Raw genomic sequence first — 17,614 nt, 5'->3', positions numbered from 1 at the left:
AAAACTAATAATTCTTTAATATTTCAATAAATTAAAAAAATCAATTTCTATATCATATGTTTTGAGTTACAGTTAAATACTTTTAATTACAAATGACTACTTCAAATTTTAATTAAAATAAACGTGAAATCAAAATTATTAGTTTTTAATTAAATTTATTGTTATTATTTTATGTTGATATTATAACTAATAGTAACATTTTTGATTTTTTGAAAAATTATTTATTATGTATTTAACAGCTAATAGTGTTTTATTAATTACATTAATAAATATATTTTTAAGTGTTGCATGTGTTTATAATCAAGATGAAACAAATACGGAAAATATAAAGGTAAATAAAATTACAAATATAAGTCATTATATTACTGATTACTATTATATTACATTATATAATTGTAATCATATGTTGTAATTGTATTTAAGGCTTTGAAATTAACACCAATAACAACAACAACAATGGTTTCAAATTGGTTTCAAACATCTGAAAAGACTGAAACTACAAAACTATTAAAACCTACAGAAACTACAGAAACAGCAGAATCTACAGAAACTACAGAATCTATAGAGACTACAGAAACTACAAAACCTACTGAAACTACTTCTACCGATAGAAAGGAAAAATCAATAAAAGTCGGAACTAAGGATAAGCCAAATTTGAATCAACTGTTTTTGCTTAACTATCAAGAGTTTCAAGACCTGAATCCAAATATTTTACTTAATTGTAGTAAAAAAGCTAAATTTCCAAAAGTAGATCCAAACCTTAACTGGGGATTAAATCCGTCAAATATTAAGCGTTTACTGAAATCTGGTGCCATTGATGAAGATAATTATGAAGATATTTATCTGAAAATATCAATGGAAAGAAAACTCGATTGTAAGAACTGGATCTCAGATATCGAAGACACCAACGATTCCAAAGACGACAACAAACCCAACACAACGACTGAAGAAACTGAAAAAGAAGACGAAAACAGTGACGAAGAGTCGACTGTCGGTCTCTTCGATTCATTGGAAGTATTGAATATTCCGAATCGTTTGGGTAAACGATTAAATGGTATTAAAAGTATTAAAGGTATTCAAAGCATTTGTTACATACGGACACCACTTTCAGCACTTAATGGTGCCATTGAATCATTGATCAAATATTTGAAGAAACAACAGAAAAAGAGGCCTAAAAAACGAAAACTTATCAAAAAGTTAACTAAAAAAAATACAACACTTTATAAGGATTGTAGATGTGATGGGTTTTATGAAGATCTAACATTTGTGGGACAATCAGTAAAAACATTAGAGTCAGTCTTCATAACCACCAAACAAGTTATCCGATTGTTAGACTCAGCAATGATTTCACCATTAGGTGATTTGTGTGAAAATGGACAGGGTCAGTTGGCTGAAAAAATTGCTAGTGATGTACTACCATTGGATCTAATCGGCTGATTATCAATACTTTTTTTTATTAATAACAAAAATTACTCTGTATTTTAATCAATTTACTATTCATATATGTTTTTTAAGTTTAAAAAAAAATCTAATATTAATTCTATACTAATCTAGATAATTGTACAAATATTTTTGATTAGTTAATAATGTAATAACTAAATAATTCTAGATTAGTAACAATTTATAAGAATATAAATTAATAATAAATTTTGCTATAAATATATAACAAAGAATATTATAATTATAAATGTTAGCAAAAGAGAAATTTTTTTAGTTTATAAATATAATTGTAAATTTGAGGTAATGTCAGATCTAATACCTCATAGCTAAAGATCCAACGGATTTGGGATCAGGTTCTCCACAATTACATGGAGACCATCATTGATAGTATGCCAAACAAGATTCACGTTTGTAAAGACGCTAATGAAAGGGAATTAATTAATTAATTAAATTTATATACATATATATATATATATATGTTTATTATTTATTAAATATGTTTAAAATTGATTTTTTAAATTTATAAATATATTTGCAATTTATACTATAGTTTAGTAAAATTATAGGAAATGTATAGATATATGATTTAAAGTATTAGTAATACAAATGTACTAAAAATGCATAATATTTTTCAGTTAGAAATCCATTCAATAGATGGCAGAACAGCGCATGCGTTGCCATAAATGTAAAGCAAATGCATTGATGAACGCATTGATCATTGGATCGAATGTTTAGAACAACAAAACACAACACACTTTGCAAACAAACAATACATTCATTACATTGAATACAACAATACATTCAATACATACAAGACTTACAAGACTTGCATTCATTGCAAACAATGGCCAGAGGTTTGACATTTGACTCACTTTTGATGAACAACTGATCCACTCTTTGATTACTTTTAGGCAGAGGTCGCGGACATAAAGGACAGAGAAGACACTTCACAACACCTGAAGATATTGAGGCTCAACGAAAACGCAGAGAAAATGAAGAGTTAGACAGTGAAGAGTCAGAAGAAGGAAGTGAAGACTCGGACGATGAAGACGACGACGATTCCCGACCTAAAGGTGTTTCGGGTATTATTGAGATCGAGAATCCAAATCGTATTCAAAGAAAACCTCAGAAGAATCTTACACTCGGTATGTATTCGTCGAAACTTAACTTAATTTCTGATAACTGAATGCATTCTTTGATAATATCATTAACTGATCCATCAATGAATTGGTTTAATTGTTTAATTTATTTGTTTTTTATGACAAATACATACCTTATGAAGATATGATAACATTATTATTGTTTTTTTAATTGTCATTTTATCAATTGATGGATCAATCAAAATGACCGATCAGTTGATTAGTGAAATTGATTGTCAACGAAGAAGTAGTAGTAATAATAATAATAATAATAACGTATTGTTTATTTATACAACAGAAACCCCCAGTAGTTCTCGAAACGGACCTAACAATGATAGCGCGTCGGGAGGCGAACAACTGTCTAGACGTGAACGAGAAGAGATCGAGAAACAGAGGGCACGGGAGACGTACCAGCGGTTACACGCCGAGGGCAAGACTGACCAGGCAAGAGCCGATTTGGCCCGACTCGCCATTATTAAACAACAACGAGAAGATGCGGCCAAACGACGAGAGGCCGAAATTAAGGTCAAAGAGGCCGAAGTCAAGGCTAAACATTCAATGACTAACAAAGCGTTGGGCAAAAAATGACAAAAATGTCTTATTATTTCGATTATTAACTAATGTTTTCATTTATTATATTATATTAATAATATATTATTGAATTTTTTATTTATTCAATAAGTGTTTTACATAATTTATTTTTGAAAAATAATAACGATTTCTATAAACATTATCGACAATAGTTATACATCTAAAAACAATTTATTACACTTATTTACGGTAATAGTAAAACACAAATTAAAAATTTCAAATTGAATTTCTTACACTTATAAACATTGAATTTAATTATATTTAACTATAATTTGTTATAGTAAACTGAAATATATATTTTTATGTAAACTTTAATTTTATTTATAATTTTAAAATGATTTTCACTATTGATTAAATAATTTACAGTAACCATAGTTGATAGAAATGGTGATATACTGTATGTTTATGCATTGTTGGCAATTGAATTAATGATTGAAAAATAGATGTTATTTTATAATTTATTAAATGTTTGCCAATTGGAAAATGAATCCCCATTTGACAAATGAATTATTAATATCATAATTATATGCAGTATTAGTAAAGTTAATATTTTATCAAATTATTTATATCCGTAACTTAACATCTGTTTAATCCCAAAAATGTTTACTTATTTATAAACAGCAAAATAGAGGGCATTACTATGTTTTATAATTATATTTATTATTTTACATTTAACTACCGTTAGATAAATTATCAAGTTTTTAGTTACGGTAACCTATTTTGTGTTTAATATATTTCAGTTATAATTAAATGATAAAATATTATTTTTATCAATATTTATAAATTAATTATGTTTTCTAATTTTTTTTTACAAAATACTATTTTTCATTAATAATTATATTATTAATATCAATATTAATATTATATATTTTTTAAATTCTAGATTATATTTCTAAAAGTCATTTTCTACTTGTATTTGATTTTAAATTAAAGATGTTATCTTAATTTTATGCATTATGTAAAATATACTTTTAAATATTAAAGATATCTTAATTGATAATATTTTTATTTAAATATTTAGATAAATTTTGATTTATAATCTACATTTAAAATAATTTAACAGGAAATGGTATTATTTTTATAACAATAATAATAATTATTATTTGTAAATTAGTCCAAAACATAAATTTTACTAAATTTCTATTACTTTTATTAGATCTAATAACAGTACTTTTGGTTTTTATAAATTTCAATTAAAAATATATTTTTTTGATGTACAGCTAAACTTTTCACGAATTCCTGAAATGGCATTTTTGCATATTTGCATTCTATATGTCTGTCTGTCTGTCTGTCCCACAAAATTTTTCGATTTTTTAAATTTTGATTTCAGATTTTGATAAATCATTAAAAATAAGCTATGTGGATCCGTATTAAAATTTTGATATATTCTCATAAACATAGAGAAACTGGTGTCCAAAATAAAACAAATTTATTTTATTTTTTAATTTAGATTTGTGTAAAAAATAAAAAATGATTTATAGGGACCTGCATTTAAATTTTTTATCTCTTCAAGAACTTGGAGAACAATAAACCAAAAATAAAAAGAACAAGAAATTAAATTTAACTTAATTTTTATTTTTTATATTAATTTAAATTGTTTGAACAGCAAAATGGAGTGAAAATGTTTTAAAAAATTTTGATATATGTTTAAAAATGTCGGATCTTTATTTTAAATACTAATGTTAAATATATTAAACAAATAAACATAACTAAAGTTATTTGTTCTATAATTGTGAATCATTTGATACCCTATACGACTAATTTTGAGTTTATTCAGTCAAACCGAGTCATTTGAAACTTCAAGTAAATTATAATTAAATATTTAATTTGGATAAGGAGTTCGTATGGAAATGCTTTCTAGCATTCTCAACTGGTTATGAATAAATGTTTCATTATATTTGTCTCATTAATAATTTGTTTCTTCCATTTTCGCAGTCAATTAACAACTATTTGTAACCATTTGTTAATAACAGTCTTTTACTGTAAATTAAGAACATTAACCAAAATAAACATAAATAATAATACTTTTATTAACTGATACAAAATATTACAAAATTGAGTTTAAATTTTTATTGATATAATAATTTTATGACAAATTATATTTAGAGTATATATGTATTATACTGTAGTAATAGATCAGAAAATACAGTAAATAAGTTTTGTTATTTTTGGGTACTATTAAACTAACATTATATGAATGTGTAGTATAACTAATACGACAAAATCATACATTAGTCAATTGTGTTATATTTGTCGATGAAAATTGAATTCAGAAAGCATTAGACATTAGAAACAATTTTTTTTTTAATATAAATAAAGTTGTCTTATATTATGCATTAATACAATATATGTCTTATTAAAGTCCATTATCTGAAACAAAGATAATCTTATGATATCTAATGATATTCCTATGGGATCCGCAATCAATGTAAAGTATTATATGACTATAGATATGACATAAGTGTAAAACAAATGTCATTGAATTGATGTCTACATTGATGTATATCAATAATATTGACTTTTATATAAATATAATTTATACTGTATTTGTACTGTATTTTAATTAACTACTTATTTGTTAATTATTAACTATACATTAACTCACATTATTATTTAATAAAATATATAAATTAATTGATCTTTTAATAATAAATAAATAAATAACTAATAATAATAACTATAACAATAGTTTTCAAGTGTCTACAATAAAATCATAATTAAAATATGTATTATAAATTATTATTTATAGATTAATATTAATATATTCAAACTCTAAAGTAATAAATGATATATAAATTTAGTAATAAAGTTTATCAAATTTATTTGGATTTAATATATAAACCTCAAAATGACCTTTTATTATCTATAATTTTATAGATGACATCTATTGTGTAGGCATTACGTTGTCTCTATAATGTATAAGTTATAGGTATACTTAAATTAATGGGATGGTATAAAAAAAGATAACTGGCCAATGGTTGGTCAAAACATGTCAGATATGATATAAGACCATTATATTTGTTAGTATTATCTATATTACAAACTGTTTGCTTACTATGTTTATAATTCCTACGAAAAGTGCTTGAAAATATTTTTTCACTACAATTCACATATAATCGGACCGTAAGACAAAACATTTACAAATACAATACAATAGTATAAAAATCGTTGTTATTATAAAAAGCTTATGATCTTTGCGGTTAAAAGTAAATTATTTGAAGATAAACTTGTATTCAAAGTACAGAATATATAGTGAATTATATATTATAGACATTCATATATTAAGAATATTTTATAAATAAGACATTTAAAAAAATATCTGTGCTTTTAATATCTAAAGAACTATATTATAAATGAGTGTTTTTTCAAAAAAGCTTATCTGATATTTCATAAATAGTTTGTAAATTTTATTGTTTATACTTTTTTAATAATTTAAAAATTTATTACTATATCTCTAAAAAACATGATGAAGTTGATTGTATCCACTAATAAAAATTCAAACACAATATTAATGACCGTTTGGTTTGTAATGGCTTACATTATTATAATGTGTTGTCCAGCGTATGGTACGACCGGTGTTATGGTTGACCAGAGAGAGTATAGGAGAGTACCGGAAAATATTTTGCAATTAAAGGGAAGTCTGACGACAACACCCGCCGACTCTTATATAGACGAAGAGGACGACGTGTTTGCCATTCCTATTGACGACTTTAGAGGTCAATATATTTTTGTATTGCTTATCATTGTTCAAAAAATACTTTTATTATACTAATTATATACAATATATATTTGTAATCTATTTTATAATCTTTAAATTTGTTTTAAAACAAAAACTAGTTTTATTTTTTTTAAAAGTATTTTTCTACAATAAAGAGAATCGAAACAATAGATAATTAGAAAATATGTTATTAATAAAAATATTTGATATATACTGCAGACTATTGGTACGGTAGACGTATAAAGCGGTCGATTGAATCAGATGAACAAAATACTTATCCATCACTTAATAAGAGATCGGCATATCAGCCGTGGGGCGGAAAACGAGCCCGTTATCCATGGGATGTGATGCGGTTGCCTAAAGGTTTCAATCCTAATGGCGGCAAACGGGCGGAAATAACGCCTAATTACTCCATAAAGAAAGCCGATAATGAATCGGCAGATAATAAAAAACGTATGTCAAAGACATTTCAGAATTGGGCCGGAAAAAGGAAAGGTAGTCCACCGGCCAAGTCATTCGTTATTTGGGGAGGAAAAAGAAGCGGTAGTTTCCGAACATGGGGTGGCAAAAGGGCCGGTAATTAAATACTCATTTTAGTCTAGATTTATTTGATTTTATTATTTAGTATAAAATTTAAATAATTTGTTTATTTCAATGACTTTATTTTATTTAAAAATAATGTCAATATTCATATTTAATGCAGTACAAGCTAAATAATTATTTAGTAATATATATATAATATAATATATTACACAAATAAAAAGAAACAAATATTATATAATACACTGTTGTATAAATGAAAATATTGGTTTTCAAATATTATTTATATTTATATTTATTGCATATTAATTTATAATTATATTATAAAATTATTTGTACTATCTATGTATAAAAATATAAAACAATAAAATATTTAAAAAATAAATAAATATACTATTATACATACCATAATAGTAAATAAACTTAATTTATAAATGTTGAATAAAATACAGTATAAAAATATACTGTACTTTATATTATAATATAATAATAATAAATAATAATTATTATTAATGTTTGACAAATGCAATCAAAGAATGGACTCGTTTTTTGTCATAACCACTAATTTTTCCATATTTTTGGTACTCTTTCCATACGCTGGGCTTTACATGTATTTTAAGCTTTCGGTCGAGTTTTTTGTCGTCCAATACATAATCACGAACTGCTTCTTCATAATAATCTGCCGATCGTTTGAAAACTAAATTTGGCTTAAGTTTTGCCTCATTTTTATTGATGGAAAGCAATGGTCTGAGTCCTGCATAACCCGGTCTCAGACCACTATATGATTTTTTTACGTGAATATAGTCGGGAGTATACTTAGGTTTACTATAAATAGGCCTTAAAATACTGAGTCCAGCTCTCAAGGCATTGTATGACGGCTTCATTATGACATACTTTGGTATATTATCAGAATAGGATGGCTTGAAAACAGTATACGAAGAAATTGGACCATAATTATAGCCATAATTCCATGTCGATTGACAATGGCTTAGATAAACAGTTATTAAAAAGAGTACCTGGATCAAAATCAAAATCAAAATTTATTTATCTTTAATGCTAACCTAAAAATACAAAAATGTTATCAATTTTTATATATAAAAAACTTACCAAATAATTCATTGTCACACAATCTATGTGTTTGTTTGAATCACAAAACAAGTAATGAGAAAAATTTATTTTTAAACACAAGAAACAACTGATACGCTTTAATAAGAAAATAATTTCAATGCAACCAAACAAACAAACTGGTTATTTGCCGATATATTTCATGGCTGTTAAGCATCCCATCAAATGATGTACTTTTTATATATAATATAATGTGTGATCCAAATAATTTATACGTTTTTGTGTTTGATTTTTTTATTATTATTCTTTATTTACTTATTTATTTTCCTACAATAACACATGATTTATTTGTTTTATATACTTTACATTTTTTATATATAATTAAGCAAAAAATAATAAGCAATTTTTAGGAATAATGTATTAACATATACTGTACTACATTTTATATTACAACTACTGTACTTTGAAAATATTATTATTGCAATCAAAAATAAGATAATTTTATGCAAATATATGGGTTTCAATATTGACATATCAAACTTTTTTCCAATTTATTTTTTTTGCAATAAGGCTATGTGTTAAAGGTTAGGTTATATAAAACATTGAATCACATAATTGGCAAATCACACGAAATTGCATAACCGGTCCATTTATTGATAAAATATAGATATAACAAATGTATATTATATAAAAATAAATATATTGTATAATAAATGAACCAAATATTGATATTTAAATCTATAAGTTATTGATGTTTGATAAAAAATAAATAACATCAAATTATAAAAATATATTTTTTACAAACCTAAAAAATACAGCAATTAGGTTGTGTAAATATAATAATATACATTTATGTAGCTATAGCTATATTATTGTTTATTATGTTAAGTAACAGACACTTTGTATTATTATTACTAATAATAATAGGACACATTCAAACATATATAAATAAATAAATATATATATATATTGATTTTATCCAGATTTTATTTAATCATTATTGACTATAATATAAACATAATGAAATTTGTGGCAAACCATTATAATAATGTTGATATCCATTAGTCTCTTTCAATTTAATTATATTGTATCGCCAAACTATCTTTAATTTTAGGTAAATACTATTTTTAAATTATATGAATACAATTGGTATAATACAGTATATAAAACAAAATCTTTATACTTACAGTACTTACTTAAAGTATATATTGTATATGATATAAATGTCATTTTTAAACATAAATGTAGATCAAAATGTTAAATTAAATAAAATAAAGTGCATTAAACTTCTGTTTTAAAAATTTATTTACTTTTCTATTTATTACTTGACATTAAACTTGATTTACCTTTTTTTGAATTATAAAAGTGATTTTTTTTGTATAATCAAGATTTTATCAATTTATATGATGGCACAACTGTTTAAAAGGAATTAATAAAATGATATTCATATATATTTGTAGTATTTGTATAATTTATATTTAATAAACAACAAATAATTATTAAAGATTAGTAAAAACCTAACATAAATTAGTTTTAAGTTAAAAATATCGAATTAACAGTTTATCAAAGAGATATTTTTAAAAATATTTTTGTTTTTAATTCATTTTTATATAAATATATTATACCGATATACAAATTACTAATAATTAAAAAAATTTATTTTTGTAATATTTAGTACTCAAATTCATTATTATATTACTTAATATATATATATATAAATGATAATAGAAATAGAAATTAATATTAATCAAAATTCAGTTCATATAAAAAATGATAGTCATAAAAGAGTTTTGACATTTTTATATGATTTTTGTAACTTTAATCTACCCATAAAAAACTTTAACCCCTTTTTTAATGGTCAAAGTGAAGGACATAATAAAAAATTAAGATTATTGATCTGACTGCTACTATATAAATAAAGTACCAAGTGCATTTAGTCGACTATACAAGTGCTACACTTTACTAAACAACACTTATTTATATAATTAAAACTTTACTTATTATTATAATAATGAAATTTTTGGTAAATAACTAATTAAATAATATTAATGTAATACTAATATATATTATGCATTCAATTATATAGGTTATACTGTTTGCATTGATTTCAATATCATTGGCCGCACCGATACTCTATTATCCGGACACTTATGTGGATTCAACACTATATGCTTCCAATGGTTTATACGATTCAGGATTTGATACATTAGTTAATATTGGCACCACTTATGATACATACAATGACGGCTATTATATAAATTATCCCTTTTCTTATACTTATTTAAATAAATAAGTTTTACATAATTAACGGCTCATTATATTAAGAAAACAACCTTTAAATTGTTTGAAAAATAAATTTTCCGATTAATTCATTTAAAAATTATTAAAAAATAAAATTTTATTTATTTTTATAAATTATTGAAATAAAAATTAACTTTTGCATTTATCTTTAATTGTAAATTCATTAAAAACATATTCTAATATTTATATATTTACATAAAACTATAAAAGTTTTATGTAATAAATCTTTTTACGGTTTAATTATTGCAAATTTTAATGATTTATAAGCAGTGTATCATAAAATTATATGATATGTTATAAAAATCCTAAGTATTAAAATATAATATAATAATATTTTATTTTCTAAGTAATATTCTATTTAAATATAAATGATGTGTAGATACTGTATTATTTTTATTAATAAGCAAACTTTAATATGATAATATATGTAGTAATTTGTAATCAAATAAAATAATAAAAATAAAATTGTAATAAATTAAATAAATATATTTACAAAATTATATATTAATACATTATATAATTTTGTTGAATTTTATACTGTTAATTTTGGTAATACAGTAAAATTGATATTATTTAACTGTATTTCAATATATATATATATATATATTGTATGTACATATGTATATACAGTATATTATTTAAAGTGATTAAAATTTGATTTTCAAATATGTTAAATATAATGTTATTATTATTAGTTCAGTGAACAAATGATTTTTTTTGTTATCAGATAATAATGATTCTTATATTGAAATTAATTATTTATTTTTTTTAATTTTATGAAAAATTTTACCAAAATCTTTAATAACAATTCCATTTTAGAATATATCCATTTCCTAATAAAAAATCACAATTTTTGCTATAATTTTTAAAACACAAGTTATAGATAAATGATTGAGTTTGAGAAATGTTGGTATTTTTATATCTTTAATTATCATTATTTTTATTATGAAACAATTAATTGAAAAATGATAAATTATTTTATACATATAAACAAATGAATAAGTCTTATATATTAAATGATATTTTAATAACTAACGATGTATAACAATTTAAATTAACAGTTAATGAATATTGAATAAATATTGAAAACTTATTTAAATGTAAAATTTAATACTTTGAAACTATTAAATAATATAAATCATTGAACCAATTAAATAAGCATTATTACTAATTCAGTAAAAATAGCTAATTTATTTGAATCACGTTATACTGTATATAGTATATTGACGCCATTATTGAATCTTTAACTAATTTGAATCATTAATTGCGTAAACAGGACTATACATTATAAATTGTATCCACACATCAAAACAAGTCGTAACTCATCTTTAATTATCTATCTTTCTATTAATTGTTGAAATATTTGGTTTATACTGTATTATATTAACATTATATAATAGCATATATGAAATAATGAAAATTGATAAATATGTGTTTTAAAATTTTAATCAATATTACATAAAATCTTGGATTTTACGCTAACTTAAGTAATTATTTTTATTATAAAATTATTAACATTATAACTAACATATTTATTGCAAAGTGTTTTGAACCCATAATAAAATAACGAAAGGACTTTCCCTTTCAAATAATTTGGTAATTATGTCATTATAACATTTTATCAAGATCAATTTGTTTATAAGTAACATAATTTATTGGGCAAAAAAAAGTATATAAATAGAGTTTGCAAACTAAGAAAAAATAAATAAATAATTAGCTTTACTTTAAGACACTCTAAATCCACAAAAACAAAATAAAAATGAAATTTTTGGTAAATATTATTTTAATTTTAATTATTTTAATTAATTATTTATTTATAAAATATATAAACTATTTATATATTTTGTTTTATTTAGATCCCATTATTGGTATTGATTGCTATGGTTTGGGCTACTGAAGCAATATTGCCAACTTCTTATGGCTATTATGACTACCCGTATTCATACAATTATGGTTACAGCTCTCCCTATGCTGTATCCACGTACTACCCGTCCTATGGCTACAATTACTTGCCAACCTATAGCTCGCAATATGTGTACAAAACTCCTTATTATGGCTATAATTACGGTGTTTATGGTTATCCTATTGGATATGGATTAGGCAAGAAATGAGCACTTGTATTATAGCACCTGGATCATTTTTATTATGATGTTAACCTCCAAACAAATTACTTGTCAAAATTATTAATTATTTTTGTACAAAAATTATCAATTTTTATAATAAATAAAAAGACGTCATTCATATTATTATTATTTGTTATTTATTTATTAATTTTTGATCAAATATTGTTCAAATTTCTCTTTATAATTGATTTAATAATTTTGCTATAATCTTAAAAAAGCATTTAATATTTTAAGCAATAATTTTGTAAATTCATAATATTATCATTATACAGTATTATGCTTTTATACATTTTAAATATCATACTAATGTTGAAAATATTACAGTAATATCAAATAATTTTATTCTGAAGTTTCAATTATCATTTTGTAAAAAATCAATTATATTTCAAAACTATCACAACAAAAATTAAACATATTTTAATACAGAATAAAATATAATTGATATTTTATTGCTATTTTATATTATCAATTTTATAAATTTTTATTTTTTTAAATAAATAAAACAGTTTGAAATATACTATAGTTAATACTTATGACTTAATAAGGCTGTGAATTGATCCGCAAAACAGTTCATCGGAATTGCCTTTAAGTTGTGCCTTAAGATCGACTTCGATCTGTAAGAAGTGTCAAAATATTTTTAAAATAAAGTATTTAAAATGTTATTATATTTTTCAACATAAAAATAAAATCATATGAAAAACAATTGACAAAATGACTTACATCGGGAACTGATATGGGAACAACAATGTCATATTTGAATGATTGTTTGGCACCCTTTTTGATGGGACAAGTAGTTGAATGGCAACCGTTTTTATCGAAGTCCTTAATAAGTGTCGACATATCGATATCGACACCGCCGTGACTGGCAATCAAACTGAACTCAGCCTTATCTGAGTCCTGGTCTAACAATTATATTGTAATTTATAAATTTATAATAAAAATCATATATATATATAATATTACTATACTTACTGGCGGTAAAGTCAACGCTAAGAGTAATTTTGTTTCCTTTAACAAAAACACACGGTTCGCCACTACAACCGGTTATCTCAACATTTGTCACCTCTTTTTTGCCTATTTTTCAACAAAAAAAATTATTAGTAATATTATTTAAATATATATAGTTTATTCATAATTATTATTATTTAATATTTTTCTTATACAAACCACAATCCTTATAGGGAACTGAGGCCAGAGTCAAACCTAAACATAATATCAGAGTAAAGAGTCGCAGCATTTTTAGACTATTATAAAAAAATATCATTTATTTAAAGTAAAAGTATTATTAATGGTTTTAATGAAAAGAAAAAATATTAAGTATTTATATGTTTAAATAATCTTATATTAAGATATTTTAAAACATTATCAAACAAATACTCTACATTTATAGTCTAATTTTTAATTATACTGTTTATAGATATTTGTTACCAATTGTATAATAATTGAATTTAGGATTTAGATATCAGATAATCAGTTTTTGAGAGGTAATATTGAAATTACTGATCAAAGTCTATATAAATATAATTAAAAACCTGTAAATGATCAAGGACTCATTATAAATAATCAAATAAATTTAATATAACAAACTTTGAAACTTTTTATTATTAAGTTTACTCTGTTTTTCAAATTTATCTTATAATTAATTAAGATAATTGCTTATACAATATAAATTATATAAGATAAATGGCAGTCTGTTAACAATAAATCTGATTAATTAAATTAAACTTATTTACTAAATATTTCAACAAATAGCTATTATGAATAACTTAAAGGAAAGTTTATATAATAATATTAAATAAATCAGTTTATAATTAATACATTTATTCAATATTTAATATATAAGTCACACTTAAATAATTAATTATTACTTAATTTTTTGAAAAAATATAGATTTAAATGATATAAATCATTGTCAAACTAACAAAAATTGGTGTCAATTTTTTAATTTTATTTAATTATATTATAAAACAATTGTCTTTTTATACATTTCATATACTTACAGGTCTTTTTAATTAATTACAAATTACAAAGTAATAACATTTATTTGTAACAATATTTATTACATAAAATTAATAAATATTTTCTATCATTTCATTTAATTAAAAATGTAATTTGATAATAAATATTTATAAATTTTATTCACAAGTTTTTTTCTATACTTAATAAACACAAAATTTTGAATAACTTTGCAAAATGTGCCAATTTGTGGATGTGTTGTGTAGAGAGAGAGATAGGGATGTATAAGGGATTCAATGGGTCCGTGAGTTAAAAAAGGAGGTAATTTGTTGAGTGTCAGTCCGTAAATACATTGAGTGTTATTGTTTAATACCCTCCTTTGTATCCATCATTGCCACCATAACCTCCATTTCCTCCATCATTGCCGCCATAACCGCCGCGCTCTCCCTTATGTACTTTTGTGAGCACTTCCTCTCTGACCGGTTCGATAACTTGGACAACCTTTCTGAATGGAGTAATCACTTCACGGAGCTCTTGGATCACGGGTTTAGTCACTTCGTGGACCAACACATGTGGTTCGTCCTTTGATGACGAGCTTTGGTACGAGCCTTTGCTACCTCTGTGTACTTGATTCACGTGTACGGGTGACGATTGGGTGCGGAAAGTCATGTAAACTGGGAGAACACCGCCGGGAACATCAACATAGGTTGCGTGACTCTCTCCTGAACTGTGGACAGGAATCACTTCGATTCTATGGCTCGACTTAACGGGCAATTCAATAGAGTGACCACCATAACCACCATAACCACCATTACCGCCTCCATAACCGCCACCATAGCCACCTCCCATACCATTATAGGAACGGGCGGCACATACGACCAACAGAGCAGACAATGCAATGAACTATACAAATAAATGTTTATAATTTTATATTAATATTACAAACAATTAATTTATTTAAATTTGAAATTTCTTATTCAATTAATAAATTTCACTTACTCTAAACATTATTACAAATATTTATATAAATAACACAAATAAATAAAGTGATACTTAATAAAACTTAAATTTACAAATACTGAAATTATTAGCTAAAAGGTTATGATATGAAATTGTATCGAAATTATGCCCACTTTTATATAGTTGACTCCGTCAAGTCATTTACATACACACCCATAGAGTTTCACAATAATATTTAAAAAGACAACCAAATTTGAAAATATCTTTTTTTATTTATACTTATTTTTATTCTTTGATATAATTTCTTAGTCATTATAACATATTATGTAATATATATGTGTTATATACTGTACTTTATTTTGTGTGTGATGTTTGATATTGAGAAATCACCATATATTAAATTATCTGATGAATCTAAACATTATAAGCAATAAAAATAATAAAAATAAAAATAAAATTGACACATTCTGGGTAATTGCCGTTTAAATGACATAAAACGTGTTATTAATTAAGTAGATTATTATGCTTATAATAAATAAGTAAATAAAATATTTTTAATACAATAATAATAATAATGTTATTTTTATAAAAAAAATGTCTATTTCATTGAAATAAATGATATATTGCTACTAATTATTATATATAGTATTTTACTATTGCTTTTCATTTTAATCTAATTTATACAATACTTAAGATACAATTATTTTTAAATATTAATAATCTAATAAATAGATTGTTTTTATTGTTGTTAAATTTTATTTATGTATTTTATTGTACAATAAAACATTGAAATTGTTAATTATATTTTAATGATTTTGCAATTGAAATGTTGATATTTTTATAACAAAAATATGAAATTAATATTTATGTTAATTCTTATTTTAATTCATACACTTATTGTCAAATTTTAATGATAATATATAACTGATATTAATTTATTTGATTTAAATACATTTAATAAAAGTATTTAATTGTTATATAAATTATTAATAACACTTTTAATTAAACTAAAAATCATGTTTTTACTCTATTTTTTATCTTTATACATTTTATTAAAAATTACATGATATGATGAAATATTATGAATACTATATTCTAACAAATTTTGAAAAAATTGTTTACTGAAATCTATACAAGTATTTTGTGTGTGTTTATGTGTCTAATTTTATTTGTGAATTTCAGATTCAGTTAAAACAACAGTTAGAAAATAAGATAAAAGGGATGAGCATTAAAAAATGACCATGATCATCTCAGTAGAAACATAGTCAAAATGGCGGCCAAAGTATAAAAAAGTGCAAATTTTGACTTTGAATTCATATAAAGCTTTCAAACGTATAAAAGTTTGTCTTAAGAAGTCTTGTCTTTAACATAATCAAAATGGCCGACAAAGTTATTTTTACAAATTTTGAATGGTTTGAAATTAGAAATAATTATATATAGTATTAGATAAATATAATATAACTCAAAACAATTATCTTATTTTATTAAAACTTCAACTATGACTTTATAAGAAGTAATTTACATAGAGATGTGCAAATAGAAAGTTTCTAGAAAATTTCTCAGGAATAAATTTCTATAGATATTTAATTTTATTGTTATACTATGGGATCCCCATATCTATAGCTATTGTAATAATATATATATATATATATATATATATATTAATATATAATGAGAAATACTACTACTCATATAACATTATATTATACACTACTATAAAAAATTCGATACCTATATGTAAAATAATTATAATTATTTAATAATAATCAGTTCTGTAAAAT

The 17,614-nt window shown here is 23.0% G+C and overlaps 5 protein-coding genes across 5 annotated transcripts; 3 read left to right on the top strand and 2 right to left on the bottom strand.

Annotated features, from left to right (window-relative positions):
- Nucleotides 1-214: 214 nt before the first annotated feature.
- LOC128957957 (uncharacterized) lies at nt 215-1,437 on the top strand. The gene is made up of 2 exons (XM_054303771.1): nt 215-331; nt 424-1,437. The coding sequence occupies exons 1-2, from the start codon at nt 227-229 to the stop codon at nt 1,435-1,437; spliced, it is 1,119 nt and encodes a 372-aa protein (XP_054159746.1). The 5' UTR covers nt 215-226.
- A 694-nt stretch (nt 1,438-2,131) lies between these two features.
- LOC128957589 (28 kDa heat- and acid-stable phosphoprotein-like) lies at nt 2,132-3,316 on the top strand. The gene is made up of 3 exons (XM_054303381.1): nt 2,132-2,294; nt 2,352-2,585; nt 2,878-3,316. Exons 1-3 carry the CDS (start codon nt 2,285-2,287, stop codon nt 3,165-3,167), a joined length of 534 nt encoding a protein of 177 aa, XP_054159356.1. The 5' UTR covers nt 2,132-2,284; the 3' UTR covers nt 3,168-3,316.
- Nucleotides 3,317-6,639: 3,323 nt separating this feature from the next.
- LOC128958517 (uncharacterized) lies at nt 6,640-7,586 on the top strand. Its single transcript, XM_054304388.1, has 2 exons — nt 6,640-6,886; nt 7,108-7,586. The coding sequence occupies exons 1-2, from the start codon at nt 6,682-6,684 to the stop codon at nt 7,470-7,472; spliced, it is 570 nt and encodes a 189-aa protein (XP_054160363.1). The 5' UTR covers nt 6,640-6,681; the 3' UTR covers nt 7,473-7,586.
- Nucleotides 7,587-13,349: 5,763 nt separating this feature from the next.
- On the bottom strand, nt 13,350-14,226 carry LOC128958439 (mite group 2 allergen Gly d 2.02-like). Its single transcript, XM_054304295.1, has 4 exons — nt 14,085-14,226; nt 13,890-13,991; nt 13,638-13,819; nt 13,350-13,531 (listed from the first exon to the last, which is right to left on the bottom strand). Exons 1-4 carry the CDS (start codon nt 14,179-14,181, stop codon nt 13,448-13,450), a joined length of 465 nt encoding a protein of 154 aa, XP_054160270.1. The 5' UTR covers nt 14,182-14,226; the 3' UTR covers nt 13,350-13,447.
- Nucleotides 14,227-15,116: 890 nt separating this feature from the next.
- Nucleotides 15,117-15,907, bottom strand: LOC128958487 (uncharacterized). Its single transcript, XM_054304349.1, has 2 exons — nt 15,873-15,907; nt 15,117-15,776 (listed from the first exon to the last, which is right to left on the bottom strand). Exons 1-2 carry the CDS (start codon nt 15,879-15,881, stop codon nt 15,240-15,242), a joined length of 546 nt encoding a protein of 181 aa, XP_054160324.1. The 5' UTR covers nt 15,882-15,907; the 3' UTR covers nt 15,117-15,239.
- Between the last annotated feature and the right edge of the window lie 1,707 nt (nt 15,908-17,614).

Source organism: Oppia nitens, unplaced genomic scaffold (genome assembly GCF_028296485.1).
Source record: "Oppia nitens isolate AA-2021 unplaced genomic scaffold, nextdenovo-longstitch-racon4-pilon3 scaffold3_pilon_pilon_pilon, whole genome shotgun sequence".
In the NCBI taxonomy this organism is placed as follows: domain Eukaryota; kingdom Metazoa; phylum Arthropoda; class Arachnida; order Sarcoptiformes; family Oppiidae; genus Oppia; species Oppia nitens.
This window is presented reverse-complemented; position numbering and strand designations above follow the sequence as displayed.

Excerpts from the sequence above, each read along its gene's own strand:
- LOC128957957 (XM_054303771.1), top strand. The coding sequence starts at position 227 with ATGTATTTAACAGCTAATAGTGTTTTATTAATTACATTAATAAATATA. Across the intron at positions 332-423 it reads CAAATACGGAAAATATAAAG|GCTTTGAAATTAACACCAAT; the intron begins GTAAATAAAATT and ends ATTGTATTTAAG.
- LOC128957589 (XM_054303381.1), top strand. Across the intron at positions 2,586-2,877 it reads TCAGAAGAATCTTACACTCG|AAACCCCCAGTAGTTCTCGA; the intron begins GTATGTATTCGT and ends TTTATACAACAG.
- LOC128958517 (XM_054304388.1), top strand. The coding sequence starts at position 6,682 with ATGACCGTTTGGTTTGTAATGGCTTACATTATTATAATGTGTTGTCCA. Across the intron at positions 6,887-7,107 it reads TCCTATTGACGACTTTAGAG|ACTATTGGTACGGTAGACGT; the intron begins GTCAATATATTT and ends TATATACTGCAG.
- LOC128958439 (XM_054304295.1), bottom strand. The coding sequence starts at position 14,181 with ATGATATTTTTTTATAATAGTCTAAAAATGCTGCGACTCTTTACTCTG. Across the intron at positions 13,992-14,084 it reads AGTTCCCTATAAGGATTGTG|GCAAAAAAGAGGTGACAAAT; the intron begins GTTTGTATAAGA and ends GTTGAAAAATAG. Across the intron at positions 13,820-13,889 it reads TAGCGTTGACTTTACCGCCA|ACCAGGACTCAGATAAGGCT; the intron begins GTAAGTATAGTA and ends TATAATTGTTAG.